The sequence below is a fragment of the Heterodontus francisci genome, chromosome 8, assembly GCF_036365525.1.
Source record: "Heterodontus francisci isolate sHetFra1 chromosome 8, sHetFra1.hap1, whole genome shotgun sequence".
Taxonomy (NCBI): domain Eukaryota; kingdom Metazoa; phylum Chordata; class Chondrichthyes; order Heterodontiformes; family Heterodontidae; genus Heterodontus; species Heterodontus francisci.
Window position 1 is genome coordinate 80,063,098 of NC_090378.1, and position 21,673 is coordinate 80,084,770.

Sequence of the window (21,673 nt, forward strand, 5' to 3'; positions counted from 1 at the left end):
TCTGGGTATCACTGGCTAGGCCAGCATTTATTGCCCATCCCTAATTGCCCATGAGAAGGTAGTGATGAGCTGCCTTCTTGAACCGCTGCAGTCCTTAGGGTTTAGATACACCAACAGTGCTGTTAGGAAGAGAGTTCCAGGATTTTGACCCAGCGACAGTGAAGGAACGGCAATATCGTTCCAAGTCAGGATGGTATGTGGCTTGGAGGGGAACTTGCAGGTGGTGGTGTTCCCATGCATCTGCTTCCCTTGTCCTTCTAGGTGGCAGAGGTCGCGGGTTTGGAAGGTAAAGGAGTGTTGGTGAGTTGTTGCAGTGCATCTTGTGGATAGTACACACTGCTACCACTGTGCATCAGTGATGGAGGGAGTGATTGTTGAAGGTGGTGGATGGGGTGCTAGTCAGGTGGGCTCCTTTGTTCTGGATGGTGTCAAGCTTCTTGAGTGTTGTTTGAGCTGCACCCATGTAGGCAAATGGAGATTATTCCATCATACTCCTGACTTGTGCCTTGTAGATGGTGAATAGGCATTGGGGAATCAGGAGGTGAGTTACACGCCACAGAAATACCAGCCTCTGACCTGCTGTTGTAGCCACAGTATTTATGTGACTGGTCCAGTTCAGTTTCCGGTCAACGATAACCTGCAGGACGTTGATAGTGGGAGATTCAGTGATGGTAATGCCATTGAACATCAAGGGGAGATGGTTAGATTCTATTTTGTTTGAGATGGTCATTGCCTGGCGCTTGTGTGGTGTGAATGTTAATTGCCACTTATCAGCCCAAGCCTGGAAGTTGTCCGGGTTTTGCTGCGTCTGGGCATGGGCTGCTTCAGTATCTGGAATGGTCAGGAATGGTGCTGAACATTGCGCAATCATCAGAGAACATCCCCACTTTTGACCTTATGATAGAGGGAAGGTCATTGATGAAGCAGCTGAAGATGGTTGGGCCTAGGACACTACCCTGAGGAACTCCTGCAGTGATGTCCTGGGACTGAGATGATTGACCACCAACAACCACAACCATCTTCCTTTGCGCTAGGTATGACTCCAACCAGCAGAGGGTTTTCCCCCTGATTCCCATGGACTCCAGTTTTGCTAGGGCTCTTTGATGCCATATTCGGTCAAATGCTGCCTGATGTCAAGGGCAGTCACTTTCAGCTCATGATTTCAACTCTTTTGTCCATGTTTGTACAAAGGCTGTAATGAGGTCAGGAGCTGAGTGGCCCTGGTGGAACCCAAACAGAGCATCAGCGAGCAGGTTATTGCTAAGCAAGTGCCTGATAACACTGTCAGCGACCCCTTCCAACACTTTGCTGATAATTGATAGTAGACTGATAGGTCGGTAATTGGTCAGGTTGGCTTTGTCCTGCTTTTTGTGTACAGGACATATTTGGGCAATTTTCCACATTGCCGGGTGCATGCCAGCGTTGTAGCTATGCAGGAACAACTTGGTTAGCAGCGTAGCTAATTCTGGAGCACAATTCTTCAGTACTATTGCCGGAATGTTGTCTGGGCCCATAGCCTTTGCAGTATCTTGTTATCATGTGGAGTGAATCGGATTGGCTGATGCTGGGGAACTCAGGAGGAGGCTGAGATAGATCATCAACTCAGCACTTCTGGCTGAAGATGGATGCAAGTGCTTCAGCCTTGTCTCTTGCACTGCTGTGCTGGCACACCACCCACTCACCCCCCACCACCATCGTTGAGGATGGGAGTATTTGTGGAGCCTCCTCCTCCTGTTAGTTGCTTAATTGCCCACCACCATTCACGACTGGATGTGGCAGGACTGCAGAGCTTATATCTGATCTATTGGTTGTGGGATCGCTGAGCTCTGTCTATCGCATGATGCTTCTGCTGTTTGGCATGCAAGTAGTCCTGTGTTGTCGCTTCACCAGACTGACACCTCATTTTTAGGTATGCCTGATGTTGCTCCTGGCATGCCCTCCTGCACTGTACATTGACCCAGGGTTGGTCCCCCAGCTTGATGGTAATGGTAGAGTTGAGGATATGCTGGGCCATGAGGTTACAGATTGTGGCTGAATACAATTCTGCTGCTGCTGATGGCCCACAGAGCTTCATTGATGCCCAGTTTTGCGTTGCTCGATCTGTTCGAAATCTAGCCCATTTAGCACAGTGGTACTACCGCACAACACAATGCTGGGTATCCTCAATGTGAAGATAGGACTTTTTCTCCACAAGGACTGTGCAGTTGTCACTCCTACCAATATTGTCATGGACAGATGCATCTGCGGCGGGTAGATTGGTGAGGACGAGGGCAAGTAAGTTTTTCCCTCTTGTTTCCCACACCACCTGCTGCAGTGTAGCAGCTATGTCGTTTAGGACTCAGCCAGCTCGGTCAGTAGTGATGCTACCTAGCCAGTCTTGGTGATGGACATTGAAGTCCCCCACCCAGAGTACATTCTGTGCCCTTGCCACCCTCAGTACTTCTTCCATTTGGTGTTCAACATGGAGAAGCACTGATTCATCTGCCAAGGGGCAGCAGTCGGTGGTAATCATCAAGAGGATTCCTTGCTCATGTTTGAGCTGATGCCATGAGGCTTCATTGGGTTCGGAGTCAATGCTGAGGACTCTCAGGGCAAATCCCTCTGACTGTATACCACTGTGCCGCCATCTCTGGTGCGTCAGTCTTGCTGGTGGGACAGGACATACCGGGGTGGTGAAGGTGGTGTCAGTGACATTGTCTGTAAGGTATGATTCCGTGAGTATGACTATGTCAGGCTGTTGCTTGACTAGTCTGTGGGACAACTCTCCCAATTTTGACACAAGCCCCCAGATGTTAATAAGGAGGACTTTGCAGGCTCGACAGGGCTGGGTTTGCTGTTATCACTTCCAGTGCCTAGTTCGATGCCGGGTGGTCTGTCCAGTTTCATTCCTTTTCTTCCACTTTGTAGCGGTTTATTATAACTGAGTGGCTTGCTAGGCCATTATAGAGGGCATTTAAGAGTTAACCACGTTGCTGTAGGTTTGGAGTCACATGTAGGCCAGACCAGGTAAGGACAGCAGATTTACTTCCCTAAAAGACATTAGTGAACTAGATGGGTTTCTTTACGACAATCAACAATAGTTTCATGGTCACCATTAGACTAGCTTTTAATTCCAGATTGTGCATCAATCATGATGGCATGCATCAGACAATGATGTGTCTATCTTAAATTTGAATAACTTCTATAGTGCCTGCTCTCTCTGAATAATAGCTCCCACTAGCTGTTCTACACCAACCTTTGGTGGATCTAAACCACCTTCTCTTTGAATATTGATGTAAAGTACAAGCTTTGCCTCTTTTATCTCCTGACAGCTCTACTCAATCTTTACTTAATCACCTTATTAATTTACCTATAGGAAGCCTTCTTACTATCATTTATATTTTTGTTAACTTACTCTCATAGTCCCTCTCAGCCTTTCTGGCCTCCCTTTTAGTAATGAGTGCTACATGCTGCTGTTTTTAGTTTCAAAATTGATCTAATCTATTATTCCCTTTGAAGCATTCTACCACTTCAACCACTATTTTAATAGTTCCCCACTGCTGATTTATAGTTCTGTTTGCCATTTTTTATTCCATTTAATTTGGGCAAGGCTTTTTTTGTATCTTGTTCTAATTTGCTCTTTTCAATCAAATACTATACTGAGCTTCCTTCCTGGTTGGAAAAGCAACATAATTGACTGCCAATGGATAGCCATCTTTTGGAATGTATGTTGCAAGAAATCCATCTGCTTTCCATATATGTTTCACACTGTTACTAAGCTCAGTATCTTGAATCTTGAATGAATAGGCAAGAGACTCTTCCTACCAGTGTTTACACCCTGGAGCTTCCACATCCAGAAAGATCGCCCATCATGGGTTGCTGCTCTCCTGCCATTATAACTTAAACAATTAAAGTTGAATTTATGCTATGCAAAATATAAAAATGTATAAAAATTTAAGAGGTGAGTTTAACTATTTACACAATATTGTTGTTCACCCCAATTTGAAACAAATTTGCTCCATAACTGACTTTGCTATTCTCTCATTTGACATCTCACCTGAAAGACAACACATCCATCAATGCAGCACTTTCTCAGTACAGCAATGTAGTTTCACTGTAGAATATAGGTGTATTTTTCTTTGTTTGCTCACTTGTACAAAGTGGTGGATGTGCATTCATGTCTTCTTTTTCATTAAAACCAGAAAATGGAGGAAAATATAGTTACTTATTTAACAGTTTCTGTACAAGGAAAATTCTTTCCTTCATGCATTGGCTTTCAAGTTTAAATTTGTATACAATGCATGTCTGTGAGAAATGCTACCTGTTACTGTTTTTGTGTTGTACCTTACTCCATACATTTTTTTTAATGAGACTGTGTAATGAAATTGCTATGTTGTTATTTCTCCTCATTTCTCCTTCACATTGCAGGGCTCGGCCACCAACATACTTGGGATGACTGACTCTGAACTATCAGTGCTACTACCAGAAGAATCACAAAGTGTTGATGGGCCTACAACCATTTCATCTTTCCAGGTAAAGTCAAGTAACATGTGCTTTTTCTTAAGGATGAATGCCTGTGTTAGTAGAAAAGATACATCATGAACCACTTGTTAGCTCTTAATTTATTTTAAGAGAATAGTAATAGTGCAAAATTAGCAATCATTTGCTCAGGAACAGTATTGCACTGTCAGAGGCATGCTATTCTGCTTATTTTGACATGGTGTACAGATAAGTGACAGGCGTGCCAAGAGATTCCCCTAAATTTTAGGCTTTGCCAATAAACCTGTGGAGTTATATTGTTAAACCTCCTGGGTCCAGTAGTACAGTTTTGTAAACTTTACCTAGGAGTGCCGGCAAGTTTTAGTAAGGAAGTGGAGAGATGCAGTCACTGCGCTTCATCTTGTAATCGCTGATGTCCATGTGCACACTTTCCAGTGGGAATCACTTGGTGATGATCAGACTGAAACCAGGGCTTTTTTTTCAGCTCTTTCCCCCTACGATTTTCTCCCCTTCTGTTTTGATGTTGATAACTTATATTGAAGTATGGCTTAGCAAGTGTTAGTTGCCCCCAGTGAAGATTTTCTGATTGGCGTTATTGTAATTTCAACAGTAGATAAAGCTATGCAGTCAGCACAGCCTAAGGTCCCATAGTCCATTTTCCAATTGGGTTCTGAAGAGGAGCTCTGCCATGCCATTTGCAGCACCTCTATTACCAGCCCAGGTGAGATCAGCTAACTCAAACTTAGGATCTTCTGGTATTGAAGTTACAGATAGTGAATTCTGGTGGCTGCTTTTGCTTTGCCCTCTAACCCAATAGGAACTAGACTGAAATTTTCAAAAGTAATTTTGTGTTGAACCTTCAAAATCATGTGGGCAAGTTTTTTGCTCCTATTTTTAAATCCCAAAGGCTGTGTTGCCTGCCAGTGCTAGCGTTAAGGAATGAACTTGTGGTTGGGGAAGAACTTGGAGTGGGAGGATCTAGTTGTCATAGTCCATATAAGGCCCAATGACATAAATAGAACCACAATGAGGTTATGTTGAGGGAGTTTGAGGAGCAAAGGTACAAATTAAAAAGCAGAGCATCAAAGATAATATTCTCTGGATGGCTAGCTGAGCCAAACACAAATTGGCATAGCGGCAAACATTCATGGCTGAAAGAGTAGTGTGGAAGGCAAGGGTTTCAATTCAGGGTGAACTGGCACCAGTCCTGGGAAAAGAGGGAGAGCTGTTCTATTGGGATGGACTCCACTTAAACTGGTCTGGGACCAGTGTCCTGACAAATTAAAGGTTAGGGTAGTAAATAAGGCTTTAAACTAACAAGGGGGAGAGAAGGTTCAGGTTAGGGTAAATTTATGTGGAGAGAAAAATCAAAGCCGCAGAGCAGAGTAGCAATTTGGTAAAATCAAGCACATTGTGTCAGGGAGGAACTAGGCTAAATTTCAATACAGCTGGTTTGTGAGGGTGGGCATCACGATTACCTGACGTCTGATTGAAGTGCTGCAGGCAACATGCAAACTTCATGCTGCCAGCTCATATTCTTGGTTGTGGTATGCTCTAAACCTCTAAATTATGCTCAGTGTCAGTATCTGAGGCAGTGACTGAGATTGAGTGACGGTGTTTCTTCATCATCGCTGTCTTTTTGCTCTTCCGCCTGTTGCTGTTCCACCACTACATGGCCAGGTGACAGTTCTGAAAGGAGAAAGGCAGAAGGTTAGGGTTGTGGTGAGGGGAGGTGGGGGAGGAAGTAAGAGTTCCGTGCTTATGCCATCTGCAATTTGTAAATCAGAAAAGATTGTGGGGTAAGGAAGAACTGGGATGTGAAAAGGAGGATTAAGTATGAGGTGGGATTTGAGAAGGAGGATTAAGTATGAGGATACCATTGTCCTCTGTCGTTTCAGCCACATCACTGGCCATGGTGACAGCAATGCGTTTGAAAATGCTATTCACTACCCTTTCCTCAATGTGTGTAAGGACATGCAGCTATGCCTGTGCCCTGCCGGTTAGCACCTGCTACCTCCACTTGTGCATCACCTTGTCCTGTGAGAGAGGGGGAAGTGTGTCAGTGAGTGTGGTACGATCTGGGTGATGTGGGTGGTGGATGCCATGGTTGAATAGCAAGCAGAGTTGCAAGCTTTGAGGTTTGCAGCAGTGCTAAGTGTCTGTGGATGAGGTGAAGCTATGAATGTTGGGTATGACTCCTGATTGATAGAGATTGTTGATGGATGAGTGGTGGAGCTGTGATGCAGTGGGGCACTTGGTGGGGTATGGCATTTGAAGATGCATTCGTTAATCTTGACCACTTGTGTGAGGTCATTGAACTGAGTGCAGCACTGCATCCAGGCCCTCAGGGCTTGACCTCTGACATTGACTGCCAGGGCTATTTGGTCTCACTGCCTTCAGGGCCTGACTGGAGGGCCTCCTAGACCACTGGGAATAAAGCATAGGGCTCGTCATTTGCACCTCTTCAACCAAGGCCTTCAGTGCAGCATCTGAAAATCTTGGAGACTGCGCTGTCCTATGTTGTGCCACTATTATGTCTTTTTGCACCTCAGAATGAGTTCCACATGACTTCCAGCACCTGCTCCAGCGTCAATGCCCCTCAACTTTAAGAGGTGCAGGCTGGCTTTAAGTAGTGTAAGCTAGCTTTAAGTGGTGCTAGCCTTTCACAATTTTGGCCCCCTGCTGAAGCATGCATCCACTCAACAGCATTTTTAGCCCTGGTTGCATGTGGCAATAATGTTAATTAGGAGGCAGCACAAAGTTGGTGTCCTGCCTGCATCTTTTTCATCATCCAGGGAGCTCTGGCTTTGTTTGTCCTATATTATCTGGAGTTTAGACGAATGAGAGGTGATTTCATTGAAACGTATAAAATTCTTAGAGGTCTTGACAGAGTAGATGCTGAGAGGTTATTTCCCCTTGCAGGACAGTCTAGAACTAACAGTCATAATCTTAGGATAAGAGTCAGCCTTTTAGGATTGAGATGAGGAAAAATTTCTTCACTGAGAGGGTTGTGAATTTTTTGAGTTCTCTACCGCAGAAGGTTCTGGATGCTTAGTAAGAGTATATTTAAGACTAAAAGGGATTGGGCAGGAAAGTAGAGTTGATGTAGAAGTTCAGCCATGATATTATTGAATAGCAGAACAGATTTGAGGGGCAGTATGGCCTTCTCCTGCTCCATTTCTTATGTTCTTAAGTCAGACTGAAATTGAAATGGCACCATGCGTGGCAAACTTGCCATATATATGAGGTATTGGAGATCCTTTCAGGGATCTCATCGAGCTACTACAAAGGAGATAGCCATTGCAGTTGTAATGTGCCCAGTTGCTCTGCATTCTTTTTTTTCCACTTGCTGTATAAGCACGATTATTTTGAATCAGGTTGCAGGAAACTTGCTGTGCTGAGAAAATTCCTTCATATCCTGCTGCCAGGTTGAATTGAGACACGATGAGGAATGTCAATGATTATTTGTTTTTTTCTGAAATGCTGTTGATTTTTATACTGTATCAACTAATGAGATTCCTGTGTTATTCTTACTCCTCCTTCCTCTCTTCATATATTACAGAGATTGATGACCACCGAGGTCACTGAGACTGCAGTAAGTTTGTATGTGTCTTAATTCTTAATAAATTTTATGACAATGACCTATAGTAGAGGGAGTGGACAGGCATGCCATGATTGAGGTCATGTATATTCCACATCCAATAATTGTTACTACTGTTACGTCTCTGTCTGGTGTGATAATATCACACAAGTGCTTTCTTTAGGATTGTATTATTATGGTTTAGTTGAAAGGTTGAGGAAATGATCAACCATTCATACATTCTAAAACTTAAATGAACAGAGAATAACTGCACTTTTCATTTTCCCTTCACATTAGAATAAAACTAAAACAGAAATATTCATCAATCCAGTGAGACAACTAAAACTGAGTAAGCTCATCTGCTAGCTTCTTTGATGGCTTTATGGGTTGCCATGTCGCAGCATGCTGCAGCTTTGTTTTCCAGTCTGGCTGCATTAGAAAGAAAGGAAGGAAAAACTTCTGAAGTATAGTTTCTGTTGTAAGGAAGATTATTTTTAATAAATAAAATTGTACAGCAGGCTATTGTTCTAACTTCAGAATTTTAAAGCTTCCTGTTCTACTGACAACAGTAAGCATCTTACCAATACTGAAGAGTAAGAAGTGACTTGACTGAAACTTATAAGATCCTGAGGGGTCTTGACAGGCTGGATGTGGAAAGGATGTTTCCCCTTGTAGGGGAATCTCGAACTAGGGGTCACTGTTTAAAAATAAGGGATTGCCCATTTAAGACAGCGATGAGGAGGAATTTTCTCTCAGAGGGTCGTGAGTCTTTGGAATTCTCTTCCTCAAAAGGCACTGGAAGCAGAGTCTTTGAATATTTTTAAGGCGGAGGTAGATACATTCTTGATAAGCAAGAGGGTGGAAGGTTATCGAGGGTAGGTGGAAATGTGGAGTAATTAGTTCAGTCATGAATTTATTGAATGGCGGAGTAGGCTCGAGGGGTCGAGTGGCCTACTGTTGCTCCTAATCCGTATGTTCATATACAGGGCATCACAAGTAAAACATTAGTCATAGTATTTACCTAACTTTACAAGATGTGCTTAAGATGAAGGTAAATTTGTTTTTCCAAACCATATATTATCAGTTAATTAACCTATGGGACTGATTCTGCATAAAGCAGGGAATGTTTGATAGCAAGCCATACTTCATCAGGTCACACAATACCACCACCATGGTAAACAGCACCCTCAGCTGGATATGTCCCATTTCCTGTGCTTCTGCTGTTATCCTTCTGGTCCTTCTTGTGCTTATTGTCCACCCCACCAAACTGCATCTTCACGAGATCATCTCCAGCATGATCCCACCACCGAACATATATCTTCCCCTCTGAAAGAAACTGTTCCTTCTATTATACCATGGCTCACTCTTCCACCATTCTGATTGCCTACTTCCTTCGTCTGTCACCTTCCCATTTAAGTGTTCATTCACCTCCTCCTCACCCCAGGCAAATGAGCATACTGTATCCATTGGTCACGTGTGGTCTTCTTTACGCCGGGATGACCAAATGCAAATTAGGTATCTACTTTGCCAAATATTTCCATTCTCTCTGTAGGTGCAACCCCAAGCCTCTTCTCACTTAAGTTCCCTGTCCCACTCCACTCTGATCTATCTGTCTGGCCTTCTACATTTTTTCAATGCAGCTCAATGTAAGCTCGAGGAATAGAACCTTATCATTCTATTAAGAATTTTGCCCCTAATTATTGACTTGAATGATGTCAAATCTAAACCTTCTTTTCAGTAGGGCATGCTGGCAATTTGGCATGGGTGAGTCAGCAATTTGGGGTGGAGAAAAACATTTTTTTTATTCATTCATGGGATGTGGGCATTCCTGGCTAGGCCAGCATTTATTGCCCATCCCTAATTGCCCTTGAGAAGGTGGCTTCTTGAACCACTGCAGTCCATGTGGTGTAGGTATACCCACAGTGCTTCAGGAAGGAAGTTCCAGGATTTTGACCCAGTGACAGTGAAGGAATGGCGATATAGTTCCAAGTCAGGATGGTGTGTGACTTGGAGGGGAACTTGCAGGTGGTGTTGTTCCCATGCCTTTGTAGCTCTTGTCCTTTTAGTTGGTCGAGGTCGCGGGTTTGGAAGGTGCTGTCTGAGGAGCCTTGGTGCGTTGCTGCAGTGCATCTTGTAGATGGTACACACTGCTGCCACTGTGTGTCGGTGGTGGAGGGAGTGCATGTTTGTGGATGGGGTGCCAATCAAGGGGGCTGCTTTGTCCTGGACGGTGTCGAGCATTTTGAGTGTTGTTGGAGCTGCACCCATCCAGGCAAGTGGAGTGTATTCCATCACATTCCTGACTTGTGCCTTGTAGATGGTGGACAGGCTTTGGGAGTCAGGAGGTGAGTTACTCGCTGCAGGAATCCCAGCCTCTGACCTGCTCTTGTAGCCATGGTATTTATATGGCTACTCCAGTTCCATTTCTGATCAATGGTAGCCCCGAGGATGTTGATAGTGGGGGATTCAGTGATGGTAATGCCATTGAATGTCAAGGGGAGATAGTTAGATTCTCTCTTATTGGAGATGGTCATTGCCTGGCACTTGTGTGGCACGAATGTTACTTGCCACTTATCAGCCCGAGCCTGGTTATTGTCCAGGTCTTGCTGCATTTCTGCACGGACTGCTTCAGTATCTGAGGAGTCGCGAATGGTGCTGGACATTGTGCAACCATCAGCGAACAAACCCACATCTGACCTTATGATTGAAGGAAGGCCATTGATGAAGCAGCTGAAGATGGTTGGGCCTAGGACACTACCCTGAGGAACTCCTGCAGTGATGTCCTGGAGCTCAAATAATTGACCTCCAATAACCATAACCATCTTCCTTTGCGCTAGGTATGACTCCAACTAATGGAGAGTTTTCCCCCTGATTCCCATTGACTTCAGTTTTTCTAGGTCTCCTTGATGCCATATTCGGTCAAATGCTGCCTTGATGTCAAGGGCAGTCACTCTCACCTCATCTCTTGAGTTCAGCTCTTTTGTCCATGTTTGAACCAAGGCTGTAATGAGGTCAGGAGCTGAGTGGCCCTGGTGGAACCCAAACTGAGCTTCACTGAGCAGGTTATTGCTAAACAGGTGCCACTTGATAGCACTGTTGGCGACATCTTCTGTTTTATGTGCGTTACATTATATAAGATCATAAAGGATCATTAGCTCAGCACTTCTGGCTGAAGATTGTTGAAAATGCTTTTTTCGCACTGATGTGCTGGGCTCCCCCATCATCGAGGATGGGGGTATTTGTGGAGCCACCTCCTCCAGTTAGTTGTTTAATTGCCCACCACCATTCATGGCTAGATGTGGCAGGACTGCAGAGCTTAGATCTGATCCATTGGTTATGGGATCGCATAGCTCTGTCTATCGCATGCTGTTTATGCAGTTTGGCACACAAGTAGTCCTATGTTGTAGCTTCACCAGGTTGACACCTCATTTTGAGGTATGCCTTATGCTGCTCCTGGCAGGCCCTCCTGCACTCTTCATGGAACCAGGGTGGTCTCCTGGCTTGATGGTAATGTTAGAGTGGGGGATATGCCGGGCCATGAGGTTACAGATTCTGGTTGAGTACAATTCTGCTGCTGCTGATGGCCCACAGCGACTCATGGATGTCCAGTTTTGCATTGCTAGATCTGTTCGAAATCTATCCCATTTAGTACGGTGGTAGTGCCATACAACACGATGGAGGGTATCCTCAACGTGAAGTCGGGACTTCGTCTCCACAAGGACAGTGCTGTGGTCACTCCTACCAGTACTGTCATGGACAGATGCATCTGCGGCAGGCAGATTGATGAGGACGAGGTCAAGTATGTTTCTGCCTCTTGTTGGTTCTCTCACCACCTGTCACATACTCAGTCTAGCAGCTATGTCCTTTAGGACTCGGCCTGCTCGGTCAGTAGTGATGCTACCGAGCCATTCTTGGTGATGGACATTGAAGTCTCGCACCCGGAGTACATTCTGCAGCCTTGGTACCCTCAGTGCTTTCTCCAAATGGTGTTCAACATGGAGGAGTACTGACTCATCAGCTGAGGGAGGGCAGTAAGTGGTAATCAGCAGGAGGTTTCCTTGCCTATGCTTGACCTGATGTCATGAGACTTCATGGGGTCTGGAGTCGATGTTGAGGACTCCCAGGGCCACTCCCTCCCGCCTGTATGCCACTGTGCTGCCACCTCTGCTGGGTGTCTCCTGCCGTTGGGACAGGACATACCCGGATATGGTGATGGCAGTGTCTGGTACATTGTCTGTCAGGTATGATTCCTTGAGTATGACTATGTCAGGCTGTTGCTTGACTAGTCTGTGGGACAGCTTTCCCAACGTTGGGAGAGGTTAGTAAGGAGGACTTTGCAGGGTCAACAGGGCTGGGTTTGCCATTGTCGTTTCCGATGCCTAGGTCGATGCCAGGTGGTCTGTCCAGTTTCATTATTTTTTATTGACTTTGTAGCGGTTAGATACAACTGAGTGGCTTGCTGGACCATTTCAGAGGGCATGTAAGAGTCAACCACATTGCTGTGGGTCTGGAGTCACATGTAGGCCAGACCAGGTCAGGACAGCAGATTTCCTTCCCTAAAGGATATTAGTGAACTAGATGAGTTTTTACAACAATCAACAATGATTTCATGGCCATCATTAGACTAGCTTTTGAATTCCAGATTAATTAATTGAATTCAATTTAATTGATTGAATTCAAATTCCACATTCTGCTGTGGTGGGATTCGAACCCATGTCCCCAGAGCAATACCCTGGTTCTCTGGGTTACTAGTCCAGTGACACGCTAGCGCTTGGATGGTGACCCTCGGTTTGGTCACCGTGCTGGGGGTTGTCTTCACTCTTGCTTTTAGCCTTCCTTTTCTTCTGACACCAGGCTGCTGGATTCTGTTCTACATTGCCAGCTTTTCCTGTTTCCATTTCAAACTTACCTTACCCCCACTATGCTCTGTGTGTCCCTTAAATGCCTTTAATTTATTTTATTATTATTCTTTCTATTTGTCTCTTCTTATTATCACTTAACTGTTTCTTGTTTTTTGTTTAAGTATTTTACAGGACATGCTGTTTCCTCTCTCGTAGATCTGTTTTCCACACCGCCCAGCCCCTTCCCTTTCTTCTGTACCTTTTTCAATGTCATTCAATTTTTTCCAGTTCTGTTGGAAGGTCTACACCTGAAAATTTAATTTGTCTGCTCTTTCCACAGATGCTGACCAACCTGTTGATTGTTGCCTGCATTTTCTATTTTTGTTTCAGATTTTCAGTTCTCTTGCTTTTTGTTTTTGCTGATTTATGGGCAGGGTTAGCATTTGTTAATCATAATTATGTAATTTCTATATGCTATGTTATATGGGGAAGTCAATAGCAGTTTGATAAAATGAGTGAGTGATTGGATTAGTTTGTGGTTGATTTCCAGTGTTTATTGTGTTAGACCTCAGTGAGACTGTTAATGTTAAAAATACGAAATATGAACCCCGAGACCAGTTTAAAGAATTACACAAGATTTCACGTTTTAAGACCTTTATTACAACAACTAAACTAAAAGAAATTCCCATTAACTAAATAGTACTTTGCAAGTAGTGTCATGCAGGCCCCCATCTACCAAGAATGAGACATATTAATTTCACCATGTGAACATTGATTAAACTGTTACTGGAGTAAAGAAAGAACTTGTTTATAAAAAATAAAACACCAGACTGGAAAGACATTTGCACATTTTCATATTTACAGACAGTGCTTAAAAGGGACAAAAGACCATTTCCTGATACATTCAATCCACAATGAACTTTTGATTACCAGACGTTGAAGGTGGAGGAGATGGCATTCCAGGTTGACTGCTAAGATGGCCGAATACACAAACAGACGTGATCAGACCAGTTTAGTCTTACCGCAGAGAATTGGAACTCTGAAAGCTGTTTGCTCCTGGACGGAAAAGACCTCTAGTGGCTGGTGTGCCACAGCCTCTCCTGCCTGCTCTCATCTCTTTCTCATGGAACTGAAGACCCATTGAAGACACAGGAACCCCAAGAGAGAAAAGTCACCTACAGTGAACAAGGTTTAAGAAGATTACTGGGCCCCAACGAAAAGCAGGATCTACCTACAAGCAAGGACTACAGCGAGCTCAAAGCACAGTACCAAAAACCCCTCTTCAGAGATTGCCTCAAACCTCTCACCTTTATTTTTCTTCTCTTTTTCATCTCTATTTGCATGTGCGTATCGCATGTGCGTGCTAGCATGGGCGCGGCATGTATCCATCGGCGTTAACCGAATTAGAGTTTAAGTTTAAGTTTTAATAAATTTCACTTTTCTTCTTTAAACCTAAGAAAGCCTGTTTGTGCTCATTTCTTTGCCTTATAATTGGAAAGCGGTGAACAAGGATTCACCAAGGGGGAGCTCAAAACACAGTGTGTTTACAAACAAAATCCTGTTACAGTAAGACCAGGCGAAGGTTGAAAGGGAACCCCTGGACCTCTTTCTCATCTGGTCATAACAGAAATTTGGGTGCTAGCATCTGGAATTGACCCACAGACAAATGAGAGAAATTGGAAGTGGGAAGCCAAATTGTTCACAATCAAAAAAAAAGCAAGATTAATACAGGTTTTCATGTGGTTGTGTGTGATTGAATACTAACACGTCTGCAACTGAAGCTAGTAGCTCTCCAAGCCAGGGTGAAGTAATTTGGGATAAGTTAAAAGTACTGTCTATGGAGGAGCTGTGGAACATGGCTGAGCAGTGTGGGATCACTGTATGTGCAAGGCTAGGAGGCTGAACTCCTAAGGCTAGTGGCCCACCATTTTTCTCTTGAACCTGAAGAAGCAGAAGCCGTGAGAGAAGCAAACTCTGACAGGGTCTTGCTAGGAAAGAAACAATTGGAACCGAGGAAACTTGAATTTGAGGAAAGGGAACGATAGAGGCAGGAGAGACAGAGAGAAAGAATCCGAAGGAAGAGAGCTAAAGTGGCTTAAGTTAACTTGGGGGCAACGGAGGAACCCCAGTGAAAGCATGGCCAATACGGAGGAGCATAATTCAGGGCTAAAATTGCTAAAACTCGCTCAACTAATTCCAAAATTCAATAAGGAAGATGTGGAACAGTTTTTTGTGTCTTTTGAGAAACTGGCAAGGCAGCTAAAATGGCCAGCTGAGACCTGGTCTCTTTTAATACAAAGCAAACTAACTGGAAAAGCCCATGAGGTTTATTCCTTGTTGCCATATGAGAGTTCCTCAATTATGAACTGACCAAAAATACTATCCTCGGGGCATATGAATTAGTACCTGAAACCTACCGCCAAAAGCTTAGAACCCTCAAAAAACAAGCTAATCAAACTTATCTGAAGTTTGAAAGACATAAACAGCTGGCTTTTGACCAGTGGCTGAGGGCTCTTAAAATACAGCTCAGCTATGAGACTCTCAGAGAAGTAATTCTGTTAGAGAAATTTAAAGACTCTCTCCCATTCTCAATAAAGACCCATGTAGAGGAGCAGCGGGTTCAGAGAACCCGGCAAGCGGCTGTTCTGGCCGATGAGTTTGGTTTAATTTATAAGTCGGTTTCCAAGGGGAGAACTTTTCCTAGTCATCCCCACAAATCCAAAAAGGACAAAGGGTGGGAAGGTGATCTCCGCCCAGGCAGTCCTGGGAGTAAAAGGAAAGTAGGAGACACAGGGGGTCCTTCTGCAGCCAAAAAGGAAAGTGCTGTGAGCAAGAGTGAGACCCAGAGACCTTGTGCTTCCATTGTAATAAAGCAGGGCATTTAAAAGCTGACTGCTGGAAACTAAAGGGAAAACCGGTCGAGTTAATCGCTCAGTGAAGAAGCGACCCTGACGGAAAGCACAGAACAAGCTGTGGCTTTCACTGCAGTAAGAGTGCAACCCAGGAAGCTTACTATGACCAATGCAGGAAAAGTTAATAGGATTCTTGAAGGTTATCAGGATTTGGTGTCTGAAGGGAAAGTAACTCTATACCGCTTGAGTGGGGCCAGCAAGCTGATTGTGATTCTCAGGGACAGATGTAGCAGTAGATCCCTTTTACTGGGATAAGGCCTGACCTTTTCCCCAGAGAGTGCAGTGAACACCAAAATGGTGGTGAGTGGTATTGGAGGACAGTGTATGCCTGTACCTGTACACTGGGTGTATCTGGAGTACGACCTAGTTTCGGGACTGGTGACTGTAGGGAGTGTCCCTAGTTTGTCTGTGGACGGGGTTGACCTGCTCTGAGGTAATGAGCTGGCAGGGGTGAAGGTGGTAGCCCCCCCAGTAGTGAAAAAAAGACCGTAGGAGGTCAGAGAGACAGGGCAGTGGCAGGAGACGGTCCCCTGCAATTTCCCTGAATGTGTAATGGATCAGGCCATGATCAAACTGGCTCCCCAGAGAAGATGGCATTGGCACTGCAGGCAGATGACCATGAGGTCTGCCTGTCCTAGTCTTTCTTTGGAAAGTTAGGAGACCCAGGGAATGAATTGTATAGATTTTCCCTAGCTGAGGCTCAGTGAGCCGACCCAGTATTGCGAGAGTTAGCACAGGTTGCCCAGTGTGAAAGTGAAGCAGAGAGAATCCCTGATAGCTACTATTTAAAGAATGAGGTACTGATGAGGAAGCAGAGTATTCCTCACTGACCTGAGAGCATGGAGTGGACAGTAATTCACCAGTTAGTGGTGCCGCAGAGGTACCACGGAGAAATATTAAGAATGGCCCACCAGACTACAATGGTTCTACAAGCCGGTATACAAAAGACCAAAGCCCACATAAGACAACAGTTTGACTGGCCAAAACTCCACAAAGATGTGGTGGAGTACTGCAGGAGTTGCCACATGTGCCAGGTTGAGGGGAGACCCCAACCTACAGTGAAACCTGCACTCCTAAGTCCTGTATTGGTGTTAGGACGACCCTCCAGCATAGGACTGGTGAACTGTAAGGGACTCCCGCCGAGAACAAAAGGTGACAGGCAGGCACACGGCTGGCAAAAGTTTAGAGAGAGATGGGGAAAAAATGACCGAGAGGGCAGGTTAAAGGTTGTCCGGGAGGAATCCCGGATGAAAACCCCTACTAACCGGTCAGCCAACCCTTGAAAAATGTGAAAAGTTAGAATCCACATCCTCCTATGTAAATGCAGTCTCTAGAAGCACCCCACCAGAGTTACTAACAGCATTTACAGGAGGATGTGGATGCACACATCTCTGGCAGCCACTGATTGTTCTGCTTTATGTGGCTTTCCATGACAGTCGCCAATCTCTCAATGCAGGAAGCTAGACGCACAACCGGCAGAGACAGTACCCAAGGCCTGGATGGACTCCTTCATCATCCACACTTGTGTACACACAGCCTCTGGCATCTCTGCCAGATGCTGCCTGACCTCTCGCTGCAGCTGCAGCATTTCCCATGTTGACACCAACACCAAAGGCATGTCATCAGCCTGGGCCTCAGCATGGGTCTGACCTCTCACAGTCCTCCGACTGCTAGTGGACTGGACTGTCACAGCCTCCATCAGCTGCTTGGGCTCGTCTGCCATGTGCTTACCAGGTTGTGTGCCCGAATCAAAACACGTACGACTACCCACTGACATGACAGTATCTGTACTGGTGGGGGATGCGGGGGAAAGATATGACAGTGCACCCTCTGAGGCTCCCTCCTCCTCCTCAAAGGTGGCCGGCTGCCCCCCAGCCTCTTCAGATACTATTTCTTGTTGTCATCTTGACATCCATGAGAAATCATAGACATTGAAAGATTAGGGTCTGCCCATCATGACTATCTGACCACTCCAACTGTGCAGCTTCATTGATGCAGTACTGATCACATGCGCAGCATTGCTCTTTATTACCAGTTACACCCTTGTGCTGACTCATTCTCTTGGGTAGGTGCCCCTGCCTCGCCATCAGCTATGGCGTGGTCGTCTTGTTGCCCTGCCCGTTCCATGGCCTTCTCCATCAAGGAGAGGACATGGAGATAAAGCACTCCACTGCCACTCTTGGCCACTTCTTCCTATTGTGGGCAGCCTTCTCCTGCAGACACAATGATGAACAAAGTTAGTCTCCCAGCGAGTAAAAGCCCCAGACCTCCAATGATAGTCCAATGGGCCAAGATGAGGGCACACACATGCGTCCTGCATGCAGCCCCTCTTGAGGAACTGTGCATGGTCTGACAATGGTTGACGTGCGTCCCTGATGATGCAGCCCAGCCACAGCCATCATGACTTAATGCCCTTCCCCAATGAATGTGATGGGGTGGCCACTCCCTTAAAAACAACTGTTGCCTCTCGCTGAGCCACATGCAATGCCTAAAGGGTCCAAGCTGTTTGGACTTCTCACCTTAGCAGCCTGGATGCGGTCATTGACCCGCTTCCTGCACTGGATCCATGTCCTGGGGGGTGACCCCATGGCTGCTGACCTCTTCCTTAGTCTCTGAGCAGGTCTCCTCCTCCCGCCTCTGGGAAGAGGACCTCCTGCCTTGCCCTTGCAGCCTGGAGGAGAATCTGTAGGGAGGCATTGCTAAGCTGTGGGGAAACCTGGGGTCTTCCTAAGCCTTGGCCAGTGCAGGCTTGCAATCAGCACCTTGCCCAGTATACAGTAAAGGTAGAAGACAAGGGCCGGGGCAGCAAAGGCAGCAGACAAGGTCCAGGGGCAGTGAAGGCAGCAGTCCGCACCCCCAGACAAGCTATTCCAGTACAGCTACAACACTGGCATCTACCTGACAATGTGGAAAATTGCTCAGGTATGCTCTATCCACAAAAAGCAGAACAAATCCAACCTGGCAATTACCACCCCATCAGTATACTCTCGATCATCAGCAAAGTGATGGAAGGTGTTGTTGACAGTGCTATCAAGCAGCACTTTCACAGCAACACCCTGCTCACCAGTGCTCAGTTTGGGTACCACCAGGGCCACTCAGTGTCTGACCCCATTACAGCCTTGGTCCAAACATGGGCAAAAGAGCAGAACTGGTGAGGTGAGAGTGATTGCCCTGGATATCAAAGCAGCATTTGACCGAGTATGGCATCAAGGGATCCTAGCCAAAATGAAGTCAATGGGAATCAAGGGGAAAACTCTCCATTGGTTGGAGTCATACCTAACATAAAAGAAGATGGTTGTGGTTGTTGAAGGACAACAATCTCAGCCCCAGGCATTGCTGCAGCAGTTCCTCAGGGTAGCATCCTAGGCCCAACCATCTTCAGCTGCTTCATCAATGACCTCCCCTCCGTCGTAAGGTTAGAAGTAGGGATGTTCACGCTGATTATACGATGTTCAATCCCATTCGCAACTTCTGGACAACATTCAGGCTTGGGCTGATAAGTGGCAAGTAACATTCATGCCACACAGGTGCCAATAACAGAGTCTAACCATCTTCCGTTGACATTCAATGGTATTACCATCACTGAATCCCCCACTATCTACATCCTGGGAGTTACCATTAACCAGAAACTGAACTGGACCAGCCACATAAATTATGTGGGCTACAACAGCAGGTCAGAGGCTGGGAATTCTGTGGTGAGTAGCCACCTCCTGCATTCCTAAAGCCTGCCCACCATCTACAAGGCACAAGTCAGGAGTGTGATGGAATACTCTCCACTTGCCTGGATGGGTGCAGCTCCAACAACACTGAGGAGGTTCGACACCATCCAGGAAAAAACAGCCCACTCGATCGGCACCCCATCCACAACCTTCAACATTCATTCCCTCCACCACCGATGCACAGTAGCAGCAGTGTGTACCATATACAAGATGCACTAAAGCCTTCTTAACGAGCACTTTCCAAATCCGCAACGACTTCTTCCACCCAGAAGGATAAGGGCAGCAGATGAATGGGAACACCACTACCTACAAGTTTCCCTCCAAGTCACACACCATCCTGACTTAGAAATACATCACCATTCCTTCACTGTCACGGGACCAAAATCCTGGCACTCCCTTGCTAACAGCACTGTAGATTACCCACACCAGATGGACTGCAGTGGTTCAGAAAGGCGGCTCACCACAACTTTCGCAAGGGCAATTAAAGATGGGCAACAAATGCTGGTTTTGCCAATGATACTCACATCCCATGAAAGAATGAAAAAAAAGGTCCAAGGGCAGCAAAGGCAGAAGACAAGGTCCAGGGGATGTATAGGCAGCAGACAGGGTCCAGGAGCTGTACGGGCAGCAGACATAGTCCAGGGGATGTACAGAGAGCACTCAGAAAATTTTATTGCCCATCCAGTCCTTCCAGTTGCATGAGATGATGGCGACATCGGTATCCCCTTCCCCGCCTCAGTCCCATGATTCCCCTGGCCCCACAGCTCCACTTCCGTAATTGGCCAGCTGCCGCATGATCGCGATCGAAAGGCCACATTTCCCTTGTGCAGCACCCTTTTCTGGTGCCGTTGCCTAAAGCCTCACCGTCAATTTAAAATTCAGCCCCAAATGTTCCTTGGAGAATTGTTGCCAAAATATGCTCTGTCCCACTGTGCAATTTATTTGACAGGGTCAATTCGTGAGATTGCTGTGTTATTACCACTCTTCCTTCCTCACTTCAGGAGTCAGTTACCGTGCAAGTTGCTGAGGATGTCACTGAGACTGGACAAAGCTCACAGCTTTTAAAATCAACTGAAAATACAGACGGAGCTGACGGAATTAAAGATGTTGAGGTAATCTCAAACCATAAACATTTTCTTTTCAGGTGACTATGAATTAGACAAAGGCCACAAAATTCAGCTCCACAGTGCCCATATTTTTGGTGCTATTGGAGTTATTTTGTGTGCATATAGCATTGGTGCCAAATGCACACAGTTCCAGTGAAACCTGTGCCAGAAGTCATTTTAATGAGGTGGTTAGTGTGGGCGTTAGCAGCATGCACCCAAAGTGTGCTGAAGAGACATATTGTGACTTCAAGCAGCGTGTAATGCTGATTTGATGTCAGCGGTGCCATTTTCAACCTCAATGTTCCAGCTACTGCCCTTTCTTAAACGCACACAGCTGAAAATGTGTTCAGCAGCAGGAAGCCCCCCCCCCCGCCCCCAAACACCCTCCCCACTCCCTATCACAAGTACTATTTAAAGGGATCGTCAACTACTTTCAGGTTAATTGCTGATTGATTTCTACTGGCACTTGCTAAGTTTGTAGAAGTGCTGTGAGTTTTCAACTGCTGTCGAATGTTGATGCCTGCAGGGAGTGGTGTTACAGATGGTGAAGGCCTTGGTTCTTACCAACTGGGCACAGGGCTTTTTGTAGAGCTTGGAGCCCATCCTTTCAAACATGGAAGTGGTGGTCAGCTTCATCAATATATGTGTGTACCCAACCATGGTACAATGTCGGATGGCCAATGTCTCAGCTTCCATTGCAGCACAAGCAGATTCAACCAGTAGTCTGAATGTTGCAGTGGAAGCTCAGACTGAAGTCAAGCAAGGTCTGTTTACTGCGGTGCAAGCTCGGACTGCTGCTATCATGGCTGTGGATGCTCTTCTTAAAGGGGGCTTGCAGCGTATTACAGGAGTCCAGCAATCTGTGCTCCAGCAGATTACTACGATTGCTAAGATGCAGCCCCAGGGGAGTGGCCGTGGCTTAAGGGGGCACGAACCTGTTGTCCTCTTTTAGGAAGACAGCATTCATCTCCTACCTCTACCACTCCATCAGTGTCCTTGTTGTTCCTTGTCAGACAGCCAACCCAGACTGCTGCAC

The 21,673-nt window shown here is 45.8% G+C and overlaps 2 protein-coding genes across 13 annotated transcripts in view; one reads left to right on the forward strand and one right to left on the reverse strand.

Moving 5' to 3' along the window:
- The window catches only part of axdnd1 (axonemal dynein light chain domain containing 1), a 344,655-nt gene that overhangs the window by 264,229 nt on the left and 58,753 nt on the right, over nt 1-21,673 (forward strand). For all 9 annotated transcript variants that reach the window (XM_068037450.1, XM_068037454.1, XM_068037449.1 and 6 more), the window contains 3 exons: nt 4,408-4,512; nt 8,042-8,074; nt 20,533-20,643. In XM_068037450.1, coding sequence (XP_067893551.1) covers nt 4,408-4,512; nt 8,042-8,074; nt 20,533-20,643 — 249 coding nt within the window. The remainder of the gene's footprint in view (nt 1-4,407; nt 4,513-8,041; nt 8,075-20,532; nt 20,644-21,673) is intronic.
- The window catches only part of LOC137372938 (podocin-like), a 122,278-nt gene continuing 105,318 nt past the window's right edge, over nt 4,714-21,673 (reverse strand). Inside the window, exon 8 of one of the 4 annotated variants that reach the window (XM_068037461.1) lies at nt 4,714-6,168. In XM_068037461.1, coding sequence (XP_067893562.1) covers nt 6,059-6,168 — 110 coding nt within the window. In that variant the 3' untranslated portion in view covers nt 4,714-6,058. Of the gene's footprint in view, nt 6,169-13,571; nt 14,076-21,673 lie in introns of those variants that run through there. The other 3 variants (XM_068037471.1, XM_068037463.1, XM_068037468.1) reach the window with 3 other exon arrangements.